This window comes from Lichenostomus cassidix, unplaced genomic scaffold (assembly GCF_008360975.1).
Source record: "Lichenostomus cassidix isolate B80296 unplaced genomic scaffold, HeHo_3.0 HiC_scaffold_38, whole genome shotgun sequence".
NCBI classification, from domain to species: Eukaryota; Metazoa; Chordata; class Aves; order Passeriformes; family Meliphagidae; genus Lichenostomus; species Lichenostomus cassidix.
The window spans coordinates 1,553,969-1,569,754 of record NW_028147440.1 but is presented as its reverse complement, the minus strand read 5'-3'; the positions used below and the strand labels follow the sequence as shown (position 1 = coordinate 1,569,754).

At 45.2% G+C, this 15,786-nt stretch overlaps 1 protein-coding gene across 1 annotated transcript; it reads left to right on the top strand.

The window, feature by feature from the left end:
• Positions 1-3,885: 3,885 nt before the first annotated feature.
• Positions 3,886-14,802, top strand: LOC146422949 (TBC1 domain family member 17-like). Its single transcript, XM_085045403.1, has 7 exons — positions 3,886-3,956; positions 5,800-5,881; positions 8,872-8,997; positions 9,480-9,608; positions 10,256-10,362; positions 12,146-12,240; positions 14,654-14,802. The coding sequence occupies exons 1-7, from the start codon at positions 3,916-3,918 to the stop codon at positions 14,800-14,802; spliced, it is 729 nt and encodes a 242-aa protein (XP_084901529.1). The 5' UTR covers positions 3,886-3,915.
• The last annotated feature ends 984 nt before the right edge of the window (positions 14,803-15,786 follow it).

The window sequence follows — 15,786 nt, the reverse complement described above, 5'->3', positions numbered from 1 at the left end:
TTTGGGGGTTTTTGGGGTTTTGGGGGTTTGGGGTTTTTAGGGTTTTTGGGGTTTTGGGGGTTTGGGGTTTAGGGTCTTTGGGGTTTTGGGGTTTTGGGTTTCTGGGGTTTGTGGGGTTTAGGATGTTTGGGTTTTGGGTTTTTGGGGTTTGGGGTTTTTAGGGTTTTTGTGGTTTGGGGATTTTGTGGTTTGGGTTTTTGAGGTTTTTGGGGTTTGGGGTTTTTGTGGTTTGGGTTTTTGAGGTTTTGAGGGTTTTGGGGTTTTTGGGGTTTGGGGATTTGAGGGTTTGGGGGTTTGGTTTTTTTGGGGTTTTTTGGTTTTAGGGGTTTTGGGGTTTTTGGGGATTTAGGATTTCCATGGGGTTTGGGGTTTTGGGTTTTGGGGGTTTTCTAGCTTTTTGGGGATTTTTTGGTTTGGGGTTTGGGTTTGGGGTTTTGAGGTTTTGGGGGAGTTAAGTTTCAGGGGGTTTGAAGTTTTGGGATTTTTAGGGTTTTTTGGGGGGTTTTGGGTTTTTTTGGGGGGGTTTAGGGGTTTTTCGGTTTTTTTTAGGGTTTTTTGGGGGTTTGGGGTTTCTTTTGAGGTTTCTGGGAGGTTTGGGGTTTCAGGTTTTGGGACGGGGTTTTGGGGGTTTTGGGTTTTGGGAGTTTTGGGGTTTTTTGAGATTTTGGGGGTGGGCGATTTCAGGGTTTGGGTTTTTTAGGGTTTTTTGGTTTTGGGGTTTTTGGATTTTGGGGGTTTTTTGGGGTTTTTTGAGGTTTTGGGGGATTTTTGGGTTGGTTTTTTTGGGGTTTTTTTGGGTTTTTTTAAGTTTTGGGGTTTTTTGAGGTTTTTCCTTGTATGTTTGTTTTTGTTACTTTTGGGAGGTTTGTAGTTTTTTTTATATTTGGTGTCTTTGGGATTTTTTTTTTGTGGTTTTTGGGTTTGTATTTCTTTGAGTTTGGTTTTTTTTTTAGATTTTTTTATTTCCTAGGATTTTTTTGTTCATTTTTTACATGTTTTGGGGACTTTTGGGTTGATTTTTTTGTTTGTTTTAGTTTTTGTCACTTTTCTTCAGTTTTTTTCACTTTTTTTCCACTTTTTTTGCTTCACTTTTTCCCTATTTTTTCATTTTTTTCCCTTTTTTCGGTTTTTTTTTCATTTTTTTTTCCATTTTTTTCCCTTTTTTTCCCCTTTTCTTCCCTTTTTTCACTTTTTTCCATGTTTTTTCATTTTTTTCTCCTTTTCTTCCCCTTTTTATTTTTCTTCCCTTTTCTTTCACTTTTCTTCCCTTTTTTAATTTTTCCCTTTTTTCACTTTTCTTTCCTTTTTCCTTCCCTTTTTTCCATTTTCTTCCCTTTTTTATTTTTCTGCCTTCTTTTTAAATTTTTTTTCATTTTTTCTTTTTTTTTTTCATTTTTCTCCTTTCCCATTTTTTTACTTTTATTCACTTTCTTCCACTTTTTTTCCACTTTTTTCCATTTTTTTTTCATTTTTTTCCCATTTTTTTCCCCTTTCTTTCCATTTTTTTTCATTTTTTTCATTTTTTCTCCATTTTTTTATCTCAATTTTCTCTCTGTTTTTTCTCTCTCTCCCCAGGCTGCTCAGCAGGTTTCCATCTCCCCCTTTCTTTTCATTTTTTTCATTTTTTCTTCTTTTTCTCCCCCATTTTACTCACTTTTTTTCACTTTTTTTTCACTTTTTTTCACTTTTTCTTTCATTTTTTTTCTTTTTTTTCACTTTTTTTTTCATTTTTTTCCCATTTTTTTCATTTTTTTCATTTTTTTTTTAACAATTCTCCCTGTTTTTCCCCCCAGGCTGCTCAGCAGGTTTCTCTCTCCCCCTGACAGCTCTCTGGGGTTTCCCTTTTCTTCCCCTTTTATTCACTTTTTTTTCATTTTTTTTCACTTTTTTTTCATTTTTCATTTTAATTCACTTTTTTCCACTTTTTCTCACTTTTTTTTCACTTTTTTTTCACTTTTTTTTCACTTTTTTCCACTTTCTTTTCACTTTTTTTCTTTTTTTTTTATTTTTTTCACTTTTTTTTCCAGTTTTTTTCCCTTTTTCCCCCTTTTTTCACTTTTTTTTCACTCTATATTATTTTTTTTCATATTTCCCCTTCTTTTTTGACAATTCTCTCTGTTTTCTCTCTCTATCCCAGGCTGCTCAGCAGGTTTCTCTCTCCCCCTGGCCTCTCTCTGGGCTTTGTTTCTTTTTTTTTTTTCACTTTTTTTCACTTTTTTCTTTTTTTTTTTCACTTTTATTTCACTTTTTTTCACTTTTTTTTCACTTTTTTTTTCACTTTTTTTGCTTTTTTTTCATTTTTTTTCTTTTTTTTCTCATTTTTTTCCCATTTGTTTTCATTTTTTTTCATTTTTTTCATTTTTTTTCACTTTCTTTCCCCTTTCTTTCCATTTTTTTTTCATTTTTTTCCTATTTCCCCATTTTTATCTCAATTTTATCTCAATTTTCTCTCTCTCTTTTCCCCCCAGGCTGGTCAGCAGGTTTCTCTGTCCCCCTGGCCTCTCTCTGGGCTTTGTTTCACTTCTTTTTTTCCACTTTTTTTCCACTTTTTTTTCACTTTTTTTCACTTTTTTTTCACTTTTTTCACTTTTTTCTTTCATTTTTTTTCATTTTTTTCACTTTTTTCCATTTTTTTCCCACTTTTTTCCCCTTTTTTTTCCATTTTTCCCCTTTTTTCCATTTTTTTTTCACTTTTTTCATTTTTTTTCCATTTTTTTCACTTTTTTTTCCTTTCTTTTCATTTTTTTCATATTTCCCCATTTTTTTTAACAATTCTCTCTGTTTTTTCTCTCCCCCCAGGCTGCTCAGCAGGTTTCTCTGTCCCTCTGGCCTCTCTCTGGGGTTTACCCTTTTCTTCCCTTTTTTTCACTTTTTTCTCACTTTTTTTCACTTTTTCTTTAATTTTTTTCCATTTTTTTTCACTTTTTTCCATTTTTTTTCCATTTTTTTCTTTTTTTTTCCATTTTTTTTCATTATTTTCATTTTTTCCCCAATTTTATCTCAATTTTCTCTGTTTTCTCTCCCCCCAGGCTGGTCAGCAGGTTTCTCTGTCCCCCTGGCCTCTCTCTGGGCTTTGTTTCACTTCTTTTTTCCACTTTTTTCACTTTTTTTTCCACTTTTTTTGCTTTTTTTCATTTTTTTTCTTTTTTTTTTTTCATTTTTTCCCATTTGTTTTTATTTTTTTCCCTTTCTTTTCATTTTTTTCACTTTTTTTTCCTTTCTTTTAATTTTTTTCACTTTTTTTTAACAATTCTCCCTGTTTTCTCTCTCCCCCCAGGCTGGTCAGCAGGTTTCTCTGTCCCTCTGGCCTCTCTCTGGGCTCTGCGCAGATCTCCTCGCAGCTTCAGCTCCCCGTTTGTGCTTCTGCTGCCCCGGGGGGGAAACCCTGGGCCTCCCCCCTTCTACCTGAGCAGGAGAGCAATGAGGGACCTCATGAGGCTGCTGAGACCCCAAACCAGAGTGTGAGAGCCCAAAAACCCCAAAAAAATAACCCAAAAACCCAAAAAAAATATCATAAAATATCGTTAAATACGCCAAAATCCCCCCAAACCCTGGGCCTCCCCCCTTGTACCTGAGCAGGAGAGCAATGAGGGACCTCATGAGAGTGCTGAGAGCCCAAACCACAGTGTGAGAGCCCAAAAAATATCATAAAATATCCCAAAACACCAAAAAAATATCATAAAATATCATTAAATCCCCAAAATCCCCCAAAACCCTGGGCCTCCCCCCCTGTACCTGAGCAGGAGAGCTTTGAGAGCTCTGCTGAGGCTGCTGAGAGCCCAAACCAGAGTGTGAGAGCCCAAAAACCCCAAAAAAATAACCCAAAAACCCCAAAAAAATATCATAAAATATCATTAAATACCCAAAATCTCCCAAAACCCTGGGCCTCCTCCTCTCTACCTGAGCAGGAGAGCAATGAGGGACCTGCTGAGGCTGCTGAGAGCCCAAACCACAGTGTGAGAGCCCAAAAAATATCATAAAATATCCCCAAAAATGTCCCCAAAATATCCCCAAAATATCCCAAAAATATCCCCAAAATATCCCCAAAATATCCCCAAAATATTCCCAAAATATCCCCAAAAATATCCCAAAGATATTCCCAAAGTATCCCCAAAAGTGTCCCCAATATATTCCCAAAATATCCTCAAAATATGCTCAAAATATTCCCAAAATATCCCCAAAATATCCCAAAATATTCCCAAAATATCCCCAAAAGTGTCCCCAATATATCCCCAAAATATGCTCAAAATATGCTCAAAATATTCCCAAAATATCCCCAAAAATGTCCCAAATATATCCCCAAAATACCCCCAAAATATCCCCAAAAATGTCCCCAATGCATCCCCAAAATATCCCAAAAATATTCCTAAAATATCCGCAAAATATCCCCAAAAATGTCCCCAAAGTATCCCCAAAATATCCAAAAAATATCCAAAAAAATCCCAAAAATATCCCCAAAATATCCCAAAAATATCCCCAAAATATCCCCAAAAATGTCCCAAATATATCCCCAAAATATGCCAGAAATATCCTCAAAAATGTCCCCAAAATTTCCCCAAAAATGTCCCAAAAATATCCCTAAAATATCCCCAAAATATCCCCAAATATATCCCAGAAATTTTAATGGGGATTTCGGGTTTTTATGGGGATTTTGAGGATTTGGGAGATTTAGGGTAATTTTAAGGAGAATTTCGGTATTTTGGGGATTTAGGGTAATTTTTATGGGAATTTTGGGTACTTGGGGTGGTTTTATGGGGATTTTGGGGTGATTTTATTGGGAATTTGGGGTAATTTTAACGGGAATTTTGAATATTTTGGGTCCTTTTTTGGGGGATTTGGGGTAATTTAATGGGAATTTTGGGTATTTGGGGTAATTTTAATGGGGATTTGGGGTGATTTTATTGGTTATTTGGTGTAATTTTAATAGGAATTTTGGGTATTTAGGGTAATTTTAACGGGAATTTTGGGTACTTGGGGTGATTTTATGGGGATTTTGGGGTGATTTTATTGGGAATTTGGGGTAATTTTAACGGGAATTTTGACTATTTGGGGTAATTTTAACGGGAATTTTGACTCTTTCAGCTCCTTTTTTGGGGGATTTGGGGTAATTTAATGGGAATGTTGGGGATTTGGGGTAATTTATGGGATTTTGGGGTGATTTTATTTGTTATTTAGTGTCATTTTAATGGGAATTTTGACTATTTCTGGTCCTTTTTTGGGGGATTTGGGGTAATTTAATGGGAATTTTGGGTATTTGGGGTAATTTTAATGTGAATTTTGGGTATTTGGGGTGGTTTTTTTGGGGATTTTGGGTAATTTTAGTGGGAATTTTGGGTATTTGGGGTAATTTTAATGGGGATTTTGGGTATTTGGGGTGGTTTTATGGGGATTTTGGGGTGATTTTATTGGGAATTCGGTGTGAGTTTAGGGTAATTAGGGTAATTTTAATGGGACTTTTAGGTATTTGGGGTAATTTTAGTGGGAATTTTGGGTGTTTGGGGTAATTTATGGGATTTTGGGTGATTTTACTTGTTATTTAGTGTCATTTCAATGGGAATTTTGACTATTTGGTGTCATTTTAATGGGAATTTTGATTCCTTCAGCTCCTTTTTTGGGGGATTTGGGGTAATTTAATGGGAATTTAGGATATTTGGGGTGGTTTTGTGTGGATTTTGACGTGTTTTTATTGGGAATTTGGGGTCATTTTAATGGGAATTTTGACTCTTTCGGCTCCTTTTTTAGAGGATTTCTCTACCTTTTGGGGTTTTCCCCCAAATCCCCTAAATCCCAAATCCCCAGGAGCCCCAAGGACCCTCGGCTGCTGCTGCTGGTGACCCCCGAGGGACCCCCAGAGCCACCAGCGTCACCTGGAATTGTCACCGTCAGTGACCCCAAAACCCGGGGGACAGTGGGGTTTGGGGGGTTTGTGGGATTTGGGGGATTTGGGGGATTTGGGGGGGTTTGGAGTGGTTTTGGGTGGATTTGGGGTGGTTTTGGGGGGGATTTGGGGGATTTGGAGTGGTTTTAGGGTGGATTTGGGGCGGTTTGGGGTGGTTTTATGGTATTTGGGGTGATTTGGGGAGGTTTTAGGGATTTGGGGTGGTTTTAATGGGGATTTGGGGGATTTGGGGTGGTTTTATGGGGATTTTGGGTGGTTTTGTGGGGATTTGGGGTGGATTTGGGGAGATTTGGGGATTTGGGGTGGTTTGAGGGGATTTGGGGTCGTTTGTTTTGGGGATTTGGGGATTTGGGGGATTTGGTTTGGGGTGGTTTAGGGGGATTTGGGGTGGTTTATAGGATTTGGGGTGTTGGGGGTGGTTTTAATGGGGATTTGGGAGGTTTTGGGGGATTTGAAGTGGTTTTTGGGTGGATTTGGGGAGGTTTGGGGTGGTTTTATGGGATTTGGGGTGGTTTTAGGGGATTTGGGGTTTAGGGTGGTTTTGGGGGGATTTTGGAAGGTTTTGGGGTGTTTTGGGGGACATTTGGGTGGTTATAGGGGGATTTAGGGAGGTTTATGGGATTTGGGGAGGTTTTGGGGATTTGGGGGGATTTTAGGGGGATTTGGGGTGGTTTATGGGATTTGGGGTTTTTGGGGGATTTTGGGTGGTTTCGGGGTGGTTTGGGGGCATTTGGGGTGGTTTTATGGGACTTGGGGTGGTTTAGGGCGATTTGGGGAGGTTTATGGGATTTGGGTTGGTTTGGGGGATTTGGGGAATTTGGGGTGGTTTTATGGGATTTGGGGTGGTTTTGGTGGATTTTAATGGGGATTTGGGGTGGTTTTAATGGGGATTTGGGGGATTTGGGGTGGATTTGGGGAGATTTTCGGCAGATTTGGAGTGGTTTTATGGGATTTGGGGAGATTTGGGGGATTTGGGGGTGGTTTTGGGGGATTTGGGCGTTTTGGGGTCCTTGGGGATTTTGGGGTGGTTTTATAGGATTTGGGGAGGTTTTGGGGGATTTGAGGGGTTTCAGGGGGATTTGGGGTGGTTTTATGGGATTTGGGGGGATTTGGAGGATTTTGGTGGTTTTGGGGACTTGGGGGATTTGGGGTGGTTTAATGGGGATTTGGGTTGGTTTTGGGGGGTTTATGGGATTTGGGGTGGTTTTGGGGGATTTGGGAGGTTTGCGGTGGCTTTATGGGATTTGGGGGGATTTGGGGCATTTGGGGTGGTTTTAATGGGGATTTGGGTAGGTTTGGGGTGGATTTGGGGATGTTTCGGGAGGATTTGGGGTGGTTTTATGGGATTTGGGGGATTTGGGGTGCTTTGGGGCAGATATGGGGAGGTTTGGGGGTCCTGAAGGTGTTTTTGGGGAAGTTTTGGGGGATTTGGGGAGGTTTTTTGGGGTGGATTTGGGGGATTTGGGGAGGTTTTGGTGGGATTTTAATGGGGATTTGGGGTTTGGTCGCTTTAGGATCTTTTTAGGGTCACTTTGGGGTCACTTTAGGGTCACTTTAGGGTCACTTTGGGGTCACTTTGGGGTCACTTTATGGTCACTTTGTGTCACTTTGGGATCTCTAGGGTCATTCAGGGTCACTTTGGGGTCACTCAGGGTCCCTTTAGGGCCACTTTAGGGTCACTTTGGGATCTCTATAGGATCACTTTAGGGTCACTTTAGGGTCCCTTTGGGGTCACTTTAGGGTCACTCTGGGATCACTATAGGGTCACTAGGGTCACTTTAGGGTCACTTTGGGGTTACTTTAGGGTCACTTTAGGGTCACTCAGGGTCACTTTGGGGTCACTTTAGGGTCACTTTGGGATCTCCTTAGGATCACATTGGGATCTCTTTAGGATCACTTTAGGGTCACTTTGGGGTCACTCTAGGACCCCTTTAGAGTCACTTTGGGGTCCCTTTGGGGTCCTTTTGGGGTCACATTGGGATCTCTTTAGGGTCACTCAGGGTCACTCAGGGTCACTCATGTCACTTTGGGATCTCTATAGGATCACTTTAGGGTCACTTTGTGGTCACTTTAGGGTCACTTTGGGATCTCTATAGGATCACTTTAGGGTCACTTTAGGGTCCCTTTGGGGTCACTTTAGGGTCACTCTGGGATCACTATAGGGTCACTAGGGTCACTTTAGGGTCACTTTGGGGTTACTTTAGGGTCACTTTAGGGTCACTCAGGGTCACTTTGGGGTCACTTTAGGGTCACTTTGGGATCTCCTTAGGATCACATTGGGATCTCTTTAGGATCACTTTAGGGTCACTTTGGGGTCACTCTAGGACCCCTTTAGAGTCACTTTGGGGTCCCTTTGGGGTCCTTTTGGGGTCACATTGGGATCTCTTTAGGGTCACTCAGGGTCACTCAGGGTCACTCATGTCACTTTGGGATCTCTATAGGATCACTTTAGGGTCACTTTGTGGTCACTTTAGGGTCACTTTGGGGTCACTCTAGGACCCCTTTAGAGTCACTTTGGGGTCCTTTTGGGGTCACATTGGGATCTCTTTAGGGTCACTCAGGGTCACTTTAGGGTCACTCAGGGTCCCTTTAGGGTCACTTTAGGGTCACATTGGGATCTCTATAGGATCACTTTAGGGTCACTCTGGGATCACTATAGGGTCACTCTGGGGTCACTAGGGTCACTAGGGTCACTCAGGATCTCTTTAGGATCACTTTAGGATCCCTTTAGGGTCCCTTTAGGGTCACTTTAGGGTCACTTTGGGATCTCTTTAGGGTCACTTTAGGGTCACTCAGGGTCACTTTGGGGTCACTCAAGGTCCCTTTAGGGTCCCTTTAGTGTCCCTTTAGGGTCACTTTAGGGTCACTCTAGGGTCCCTTTAGGGTCACTAGAGTCACTCAGGGTCACTCAGGGTCACTAGAGTCACTCAGGGTCACTCAGGGTCACTGGGGTCACTCTCCCCACCCCCCAGCGCATCCTGCAAGGTCCCTACGCTGTCACCCTGGGGGGTCTCAGCCGCCTGCTGGGGTCACCCCGAGTGTCCCCAAGCGCTGACCCCAGCGCTGACCCCGAGCCGCCCTTCGAGCTCATCGCCTGCGTGAGTCCTTGGGGGATTTGGGGGATTGATTTGGTTTAGGAATTTGGGGAATTTTATTGGGGGATTTAGGGTGTTTGGGATTTAGGGGATTTGGGGGTTTTAAGGACATATGATTTGGGGTCTATGTGTTTAAATGTAAGATGTGGGGGATTTGGGGTGATTTTGGGATGATTTTGGGGGGATTTGTGGTGATTTTGGGATGATTTTGGGGAGATTTGGGGTGGTTTTATTGAGGGATTTGGGGGGATTTGGGGTGGTTTTAGTGGCAGATTTTGGGGATTTGGGGTGGTTTTGGGTGGAATTTGGGGATTTAGGAGGATTTGGGGGATTTGGGTTGATTTTCTGGGGGATTTGGGGGGTTTAGGGTGGAATTTTGGGGTGGAATTTCGGGATTTGGGGTGATTTTGGGGGATTTAAGTTTTTGGGAGCTCAAAGGGGCGTGGCTCCCGGTGGGCGTGGCCTCACTGGCCCCACCCTCCCAGGTGTCTCTGGGGCCACGCCCCTCCCCCCCACGTGGCCCGCCGGTGACGTCAGCGGACTGGGGGCGTGGCCAGGACCCCGAGGGGCGGAGCTTGGACCCGGAAGTGCTGCGGGAGAGAATCTTCCGTGGGGTGAGGGGCGTGGCCAAGGGAGGGGGCGTGGCCAAAAGAGTTGCTAATAAGTGGGCGTGGCCACCGCGCTTGATAAGCTCAGGTGGGCGTGGCTGCGGAAGTGGGCGGGGCTATAGAGCTTGAGAAAACAGGTGGGCGTGGCTAATGGGTTTTCCCCTAAGAAGTGGGCGTGGCCACACAGGTTGCTATGGCGCGGGTGGGCGTGGCCACGAGAGTGGGCGGGGCTGCAGGAGTAATGGCGTTGCTATTTAATGGGCGTGGTCATACGAGTGGGCGGGGTTAAGCTTATGGGCGTGGCCACAATGCCTGCCAGGGGGCGTGGCCTGACGGTTGCCCTGTGGGCGTGGTTTTCCCAGTGTGGGCGTGGCTTCAGCTGGGCGTGGCCATGTGGCTGTGGCCCCTTGGGGGCGTGGTCTCATGGTGGGCGTGGTTTGTATGGTGGGCGTGGCTCTGGTGGGTGTGGCCATGTGATGGGCGGGGCTAGTCCAGATGATGTCACAGGGGGCGTGGTTATGGCCGCTATGGGCGTGGCTACTGACGTCATTCAATATGGGCACATTTATGGCAATCAGATCTCAATGTGGGCGTGGTCTCTTTGTGAGTGGGCGTGGCCTGACTGGGCGTGTCCCTTCTGGCCCCGCCCCCAGGGTCTGAGCCCCGCCCTGAGGCCGCAGGGCTGGCAGAGGCTGCTGGGATTGCGGGGGTGGGGCGAGCCGGAGGGGGAGGAGCAACCGGAGAGACTGCGGGAGCAAAGGTGAGATTTGGGGAGAATTCGGGGATTTTTGGGGGTTTTGGGGTGAGAAATGGTGGGATTGGGGTGGATTTGGGGTCAGAAATGGTGATTTTGGGGTGAGAAATGGGGCTTTGGGGTGGATTTGGGGTGAGAAATGGGGTTTTGGGATTTTGGGGATTTTGGGCTGAGAAATGGATGTTTTGGGGTGGATTTGGGGTGTGAAATGGGGATTTTCGGGTCAGAAATGGGGATTTTGGGGTGGATTTGGTGTGAGAAATGGGGTTTTGGGGTGGGAAATGGGAGTTTTGGGGTGCAAAATGGGGATTTTGGGGTGAGAAATGGGGATTTTGGAGTGAGAAATGAGGATTTTGGGGTGCCAAAGGGTCGATTTGGGGTGCTGGGAAGGGTTTTTGAGGTGGATTTGGGGTGAGAAATGGTGATTTTGGGGTGAGAAATGATGGTTTTGGGGTGGTGGGAGGTGATTTGGGGTTGATTTTGGGGTGGTTTGGGATGGTTGGAGGTGATTTTGGGATGAGAAATGGTCATTTGGGGGTGGTTTTTGGGGTGGTTTTGGGGATTTTGGGGTTTTTGGGGTGTGAAAAGGTGGGATTGGGGTGCTGGGAGGTGATTTTGGGTTGATTTTGGGGTGGTTTTGGGGTGGTGGGAGCGATTTTTGGGGTGAGAAAAGGTGGTTTTGGGGTGCTGGAAGAGGCGTTTGGAGTGCTTTTGGGGTGGTGGGAGGTGATTTTGGGGTGGTTTTGGGGTTTTTGGGGTGAGAAATGGTGATTTTGGGGTGAGAAATGGGGGTTTTGGGGTGCTGGGAGGTGGTTTTGGGGTGAGAAATGGCGGTTTTGGGTTTTTTGGGGCGTGAAAAGGTGGTTTTGGGGTTTTTCGGGTGTGAAAAGCTGGTTTTGGGGTGCTGGGAGGTGGTTTTGGGGAGAGAAATGGTGGTTTTGGGGTGCTGGGAGATTGGTTTTGGGGTGTGAAAAGGGGATTGGGGTGGTTTTGGGGTTTTTGGGGTCCCAGAGCTGGTTTTGGGAATTATGGGCTGATTTGGGGGTGTTTTGGGGAATTCAGGGCTGTTTTTGGGATCCCAGAGCTATTTTTGGGGTCTTTTTGGGAATTCAGGGCTGGTTTTGGGATCCCAGAGCTGGTTTTGGGGTGTTTTTGGGAACTCAGGGCAGTTTTTGGGGTCCCCGAGCAGTTTTTGGGGTGTTTTGGGGAATTCAGGGCTGGTTTTGGGGTGATTTGGGGTGTTTTTGGGGTTGCAGGGACGATTATGGGGTGATTTAGGGTGTTTTTGGGATTTCAGGGCTAGTTTTGGGGTGATTTGGGGTGTTTTTGGGAACTCAGGGCTGGTTTAGGGGTGATTTGGGGTGTTTTTGGGAATTCAGGGCTAGTTTTGGGGTGATTTGGGGTGTTTTTGGGAATTCAGGGCTAGTTTTGGGGTGATTTGGGGTGTTTTTGGGAATTCAGGGCTAGTTTAGGGGTGATTTGGGGTGTTTTTGGGAATTCAGTGCTGGTTTTGGGGTGATTTGGGGTGTTTTTGGGATTTCAGGGCTAGTTTAGGGGTGATTTGGGGTGTTTTTGGGAACTCAGGGCTGGTTTAGGGGTGATTTGGGGTGTTTTTGGGAATTCAGGGCTAGTTTTGGGGTGATTTGGGGTGTTTTTGGGAATTCAGGGCTAGTTTTGGGGTGATTTGGGGTGTTTTTGGGAATTCAGTGCTGGTTTTGGGGTGATTTGGGGTGTTTTTGGGAACTCAGGGCTGGTTTTGGGGTGATTTGGGGTGTTTTTGGGGTTGCAGGGACGATTATTTCCGGATGAAGCTGCAATGGCGATTGCTGAGCTCAGGGCAGCTGAGGAGGAACAGAGTGCTGAGGGGATACAGGGAACGGCTGGGTGAGACCCTAAAAATGACCCTAAAACCCCAAAAATCACCCCAAAACTGACCCTAAAACTGACCCCAAACTGACCCCAAAGATGACCCCAAAAATTACCCTAAAACTGACCCTAAAACCCCCAAAAATCACCCTAAAACTGACCCCAAACAGTGTCCTGAGGGGATATAGGGAGCAGCTGGGTGAGACCCCAAAAGTGACCCTAAAAACCCCAAAACTGACCCTAAAATTGACCCCAAACTGTGTGCTGAGGGGATACAGGGAACAGCTGGGTGAGACCCCAAAAGTGACCCTAAAACCCCAAAAGTGACCCTAAAACTGACCCCAAACTGTGTGCTGAGGGGATATAGGGAGCAGCTGGGTGAAACCCCAAAACTGACCCCAAAACTGACCCCAAAACTGACCCTAAAACTGACCCTAAAAGTGACCCTAAAAATGACCCCAAACTGTGTCCTGAGGGGATACAGGGAGCAGCTGGGTGAGACCCCAAAAGTGACCCCAAAACCCCCAAAATGACCCCAAAACTGACCCCAAAAATGATCCCAAGCAGTGTTCTGAGGGGATATAGGGAGCAGCTGGGTGAGACCCTAAAAATGACCCTAAAAATGATCTTAAAATGACTCCAAACTGACCCTAAAAATGACCCCAAACAGGGTGCTGAGTGGATATAGGGAACAGCTGGGTGAGACCCTAAAAGTGACCCTAAAATGACCCCAAAAATGACCCCAAAACCCCCAAACTGACCTCAGTGTCCTGAGAGGATATAGGGAGCAGCTGGGTGAGACCCTAAAACTGACCCTAAAACTGACCCTAAAACTAACCCTAAATGTGACCCCAAACTGTGTGCTGAAGGGATACAGGGAGCGGCTGGGTGAGACCCCAAAACTGACCCTAAAAACCCCAAAAATCACCCTCAAAACTGACCCCAAAAATTACCCTAAAAACTGACTCAAAACTGACCCAAAATTGACCCCAAAATGACCCCAAACTGTGTCCTGAGGGGATACAGGGAGCAGCTGGGTGAGACCCCAAAAGTGACCCCAAAATGACCCCAAAGTGACCCCAAACTGACCCAAAAAATGACCCTAAAGCTGACCCCAAAGTGACCCTAAAACTGACCCCAAACTGATTCCCAATGTCCCCAAAGCCCCCAAAACCCCACAAATCCCCTAATGTCCCCAAATCCCCATATTGTCCCAAATGTCCCCAAAACCCTACAAACCCCCCAAAACCCTACAAATCCCCTAATGTCCCCAAATCCTCATAATGTCCCAAATGTCCCCAAAATCCTACAAACCCTCCAATGTCCCAAACCCCCCAAAAATCCCAAAACCCCACAAATCGCCTAATGTCCCCAAATCCCCATAATGTCCCAAATGTCCCCAAACACCCTACAAACCCCACAATGTCCCCAAACATCCCAAAACCCCACAAATCTCCTAATGTCCCCAAATCCCCATAATGTCCCCAATGTCCCCAAATCCCCCAATATCCCCAAACACCCCAAAACCCTACAAACCCCAAACTGATTCCCAATGTCCCCAAACACCCCAAAACCCTGCAAATCCCCCAGTGTCCCCGCATAATGTCCCAAATGTCCCCAAATCCCCATAATGTCCCCAAACACCCCAAAATCCTACAAACCCCCCAATGTCCCAAACCCCCCAAAAATCCCAAAACCCCACAAATCGCCTAATGTCCCCAAATCCCTCATAATGTCCCAAATGTCCCCAAATCTCCCAAAAATCCCAAAACCCCACAAATCCTCCAATGTCCCCAAACACCCATAATGTCCCAAATGTCCCCAAACACCCTACAAACCCCACAAACCCCCAATGTCCCCAAACATCCCAAAACCCCACAAATCCCCTAGTGTCCCCTAATCCCCACAATGTCCCCAAACACCCCAAAACCCTACAAACCCCACAATGTCCCCAAAATTCCCCAAAACTCCACAAATCCCCCAATGTCCCAAACCCCCAAACCCTACAAACCCCCAATGTCCCCCAAATCCCCCCCCAATCTTCCCCAAACACCCCCAAAACCCCACAATCCCCAATATCCCCAAATCCTACGTCCCAAAAACCTCACAAATCCCCCAATATCCCCCAGTAATAAACCCCCAAAACCCCAAAACCCCCCAAAAACACCAAAACCCCACAAATCCCTAATGTCCCCCAATGTCCCTGAACACCTCAAAAACCCAAAAAATCCCCAATGTCCCCAAATCCCCACAATGTCCCAAATGTCCCCAAACACCCCAAAACCCTAGAAACCCCCCAATATCCCCCAATGTCCCCAATGCCCCAAAACCCTACAAATCCCCCAATATCCTCCAATATCCCAAACCCCCCAAAAACCCCAAAACCCCCCAAAACCCCACAAAAACCCCAAAAACCCCAAATATCCCCCAGAGCGGGATCTCTCTCGGGGTTCTCCCTGTGCTCCTCCCTCACTGCTCCGCGACATCTTCATGACCTTCTGCATGTTCAACTTCGACCTCGGTGAGATTTTGGGGTTTTTTGGGGTTTTTTGGGGTTTTTGGGGTTTTTGGGATTTTTGAAGGTTTGTGATTTGAGGTTTGGGGTTTGGACTAATTTCAGGATTTGGGATTAGGGAATTCCTCCTCATGACCTTCTGCATGTTCAACTTCGACCTCGGTGAGATTTTGGGGTTTTTTGGGGTTTTTTGGGGTTTTTGGGGTTTTTGGGGTTTTTGGGGTTTGTGATTTGGGGTGGTTTTGGGGGGAATTTGGGGTTTTCAGGATTTAGGGATTTGGGGATTTCCTCATGACTTTCTGCATGTTCAACTTTGATCTCGGTGAGCTTTTGGGGTTTTTGGGTTTTTTGGGGTTTTTTTTGGGTTTTTTTGGGATTTTTGGGATTTGAGATTTGGAGTCATTTTATTGGGGGATTTGGGGGTTTGGGGTTTGAGGGATTTCCTCATGACTTTCTGCATGTTCAACTTCGACCTCGGTGAGATTTTGGGGTTTTTTTGGGATTTTTGGGGTTTTTGGGGTTTTGGGGGTTTTTGGGATTTGGGGTTTGGAGTCATTTTATTGGGGGATTTAGGGATTTGGGGTTTCGGGATTTGGGGTTTGGGGATTTAGGGATTTGGGGATTTCCTCATGACCTTCTGCATGTTCAACTTTGATCTCGGTGAGCTTTTGGGGTTTTTTTGGGGTTTGTTTGGGGTTTTGGGGTTTTTTGGGGTTTTTGGGATTTGGGGGTTTGGGGTTTTTGGGATTTGAGGTGGTTTTGGGGGGAATTTGGGGTTTTCAGGATTTAGGGATTTGGGGATTTCCTCATGACTTTCTGCATGTTCAACTTTGATCTCGGTGAGATTTTGGGGTTTTTTTGGGGTTTTTGGGGTTTTTGGGGTTTTTGGGGTTTTTGGGGTTTTTGGGGTTTGGGATTTGGGGTTTTTGGGGTTTGGGGATTTGGGGTTTGGAGTCATTTTATTGGGGGATTTGGGATGAGGGAATTTCCTCCTCATGACCTTCTGCATGTTCAACTTCGACCTGGGTGAGCTTTTGGGGTTTTTTTTG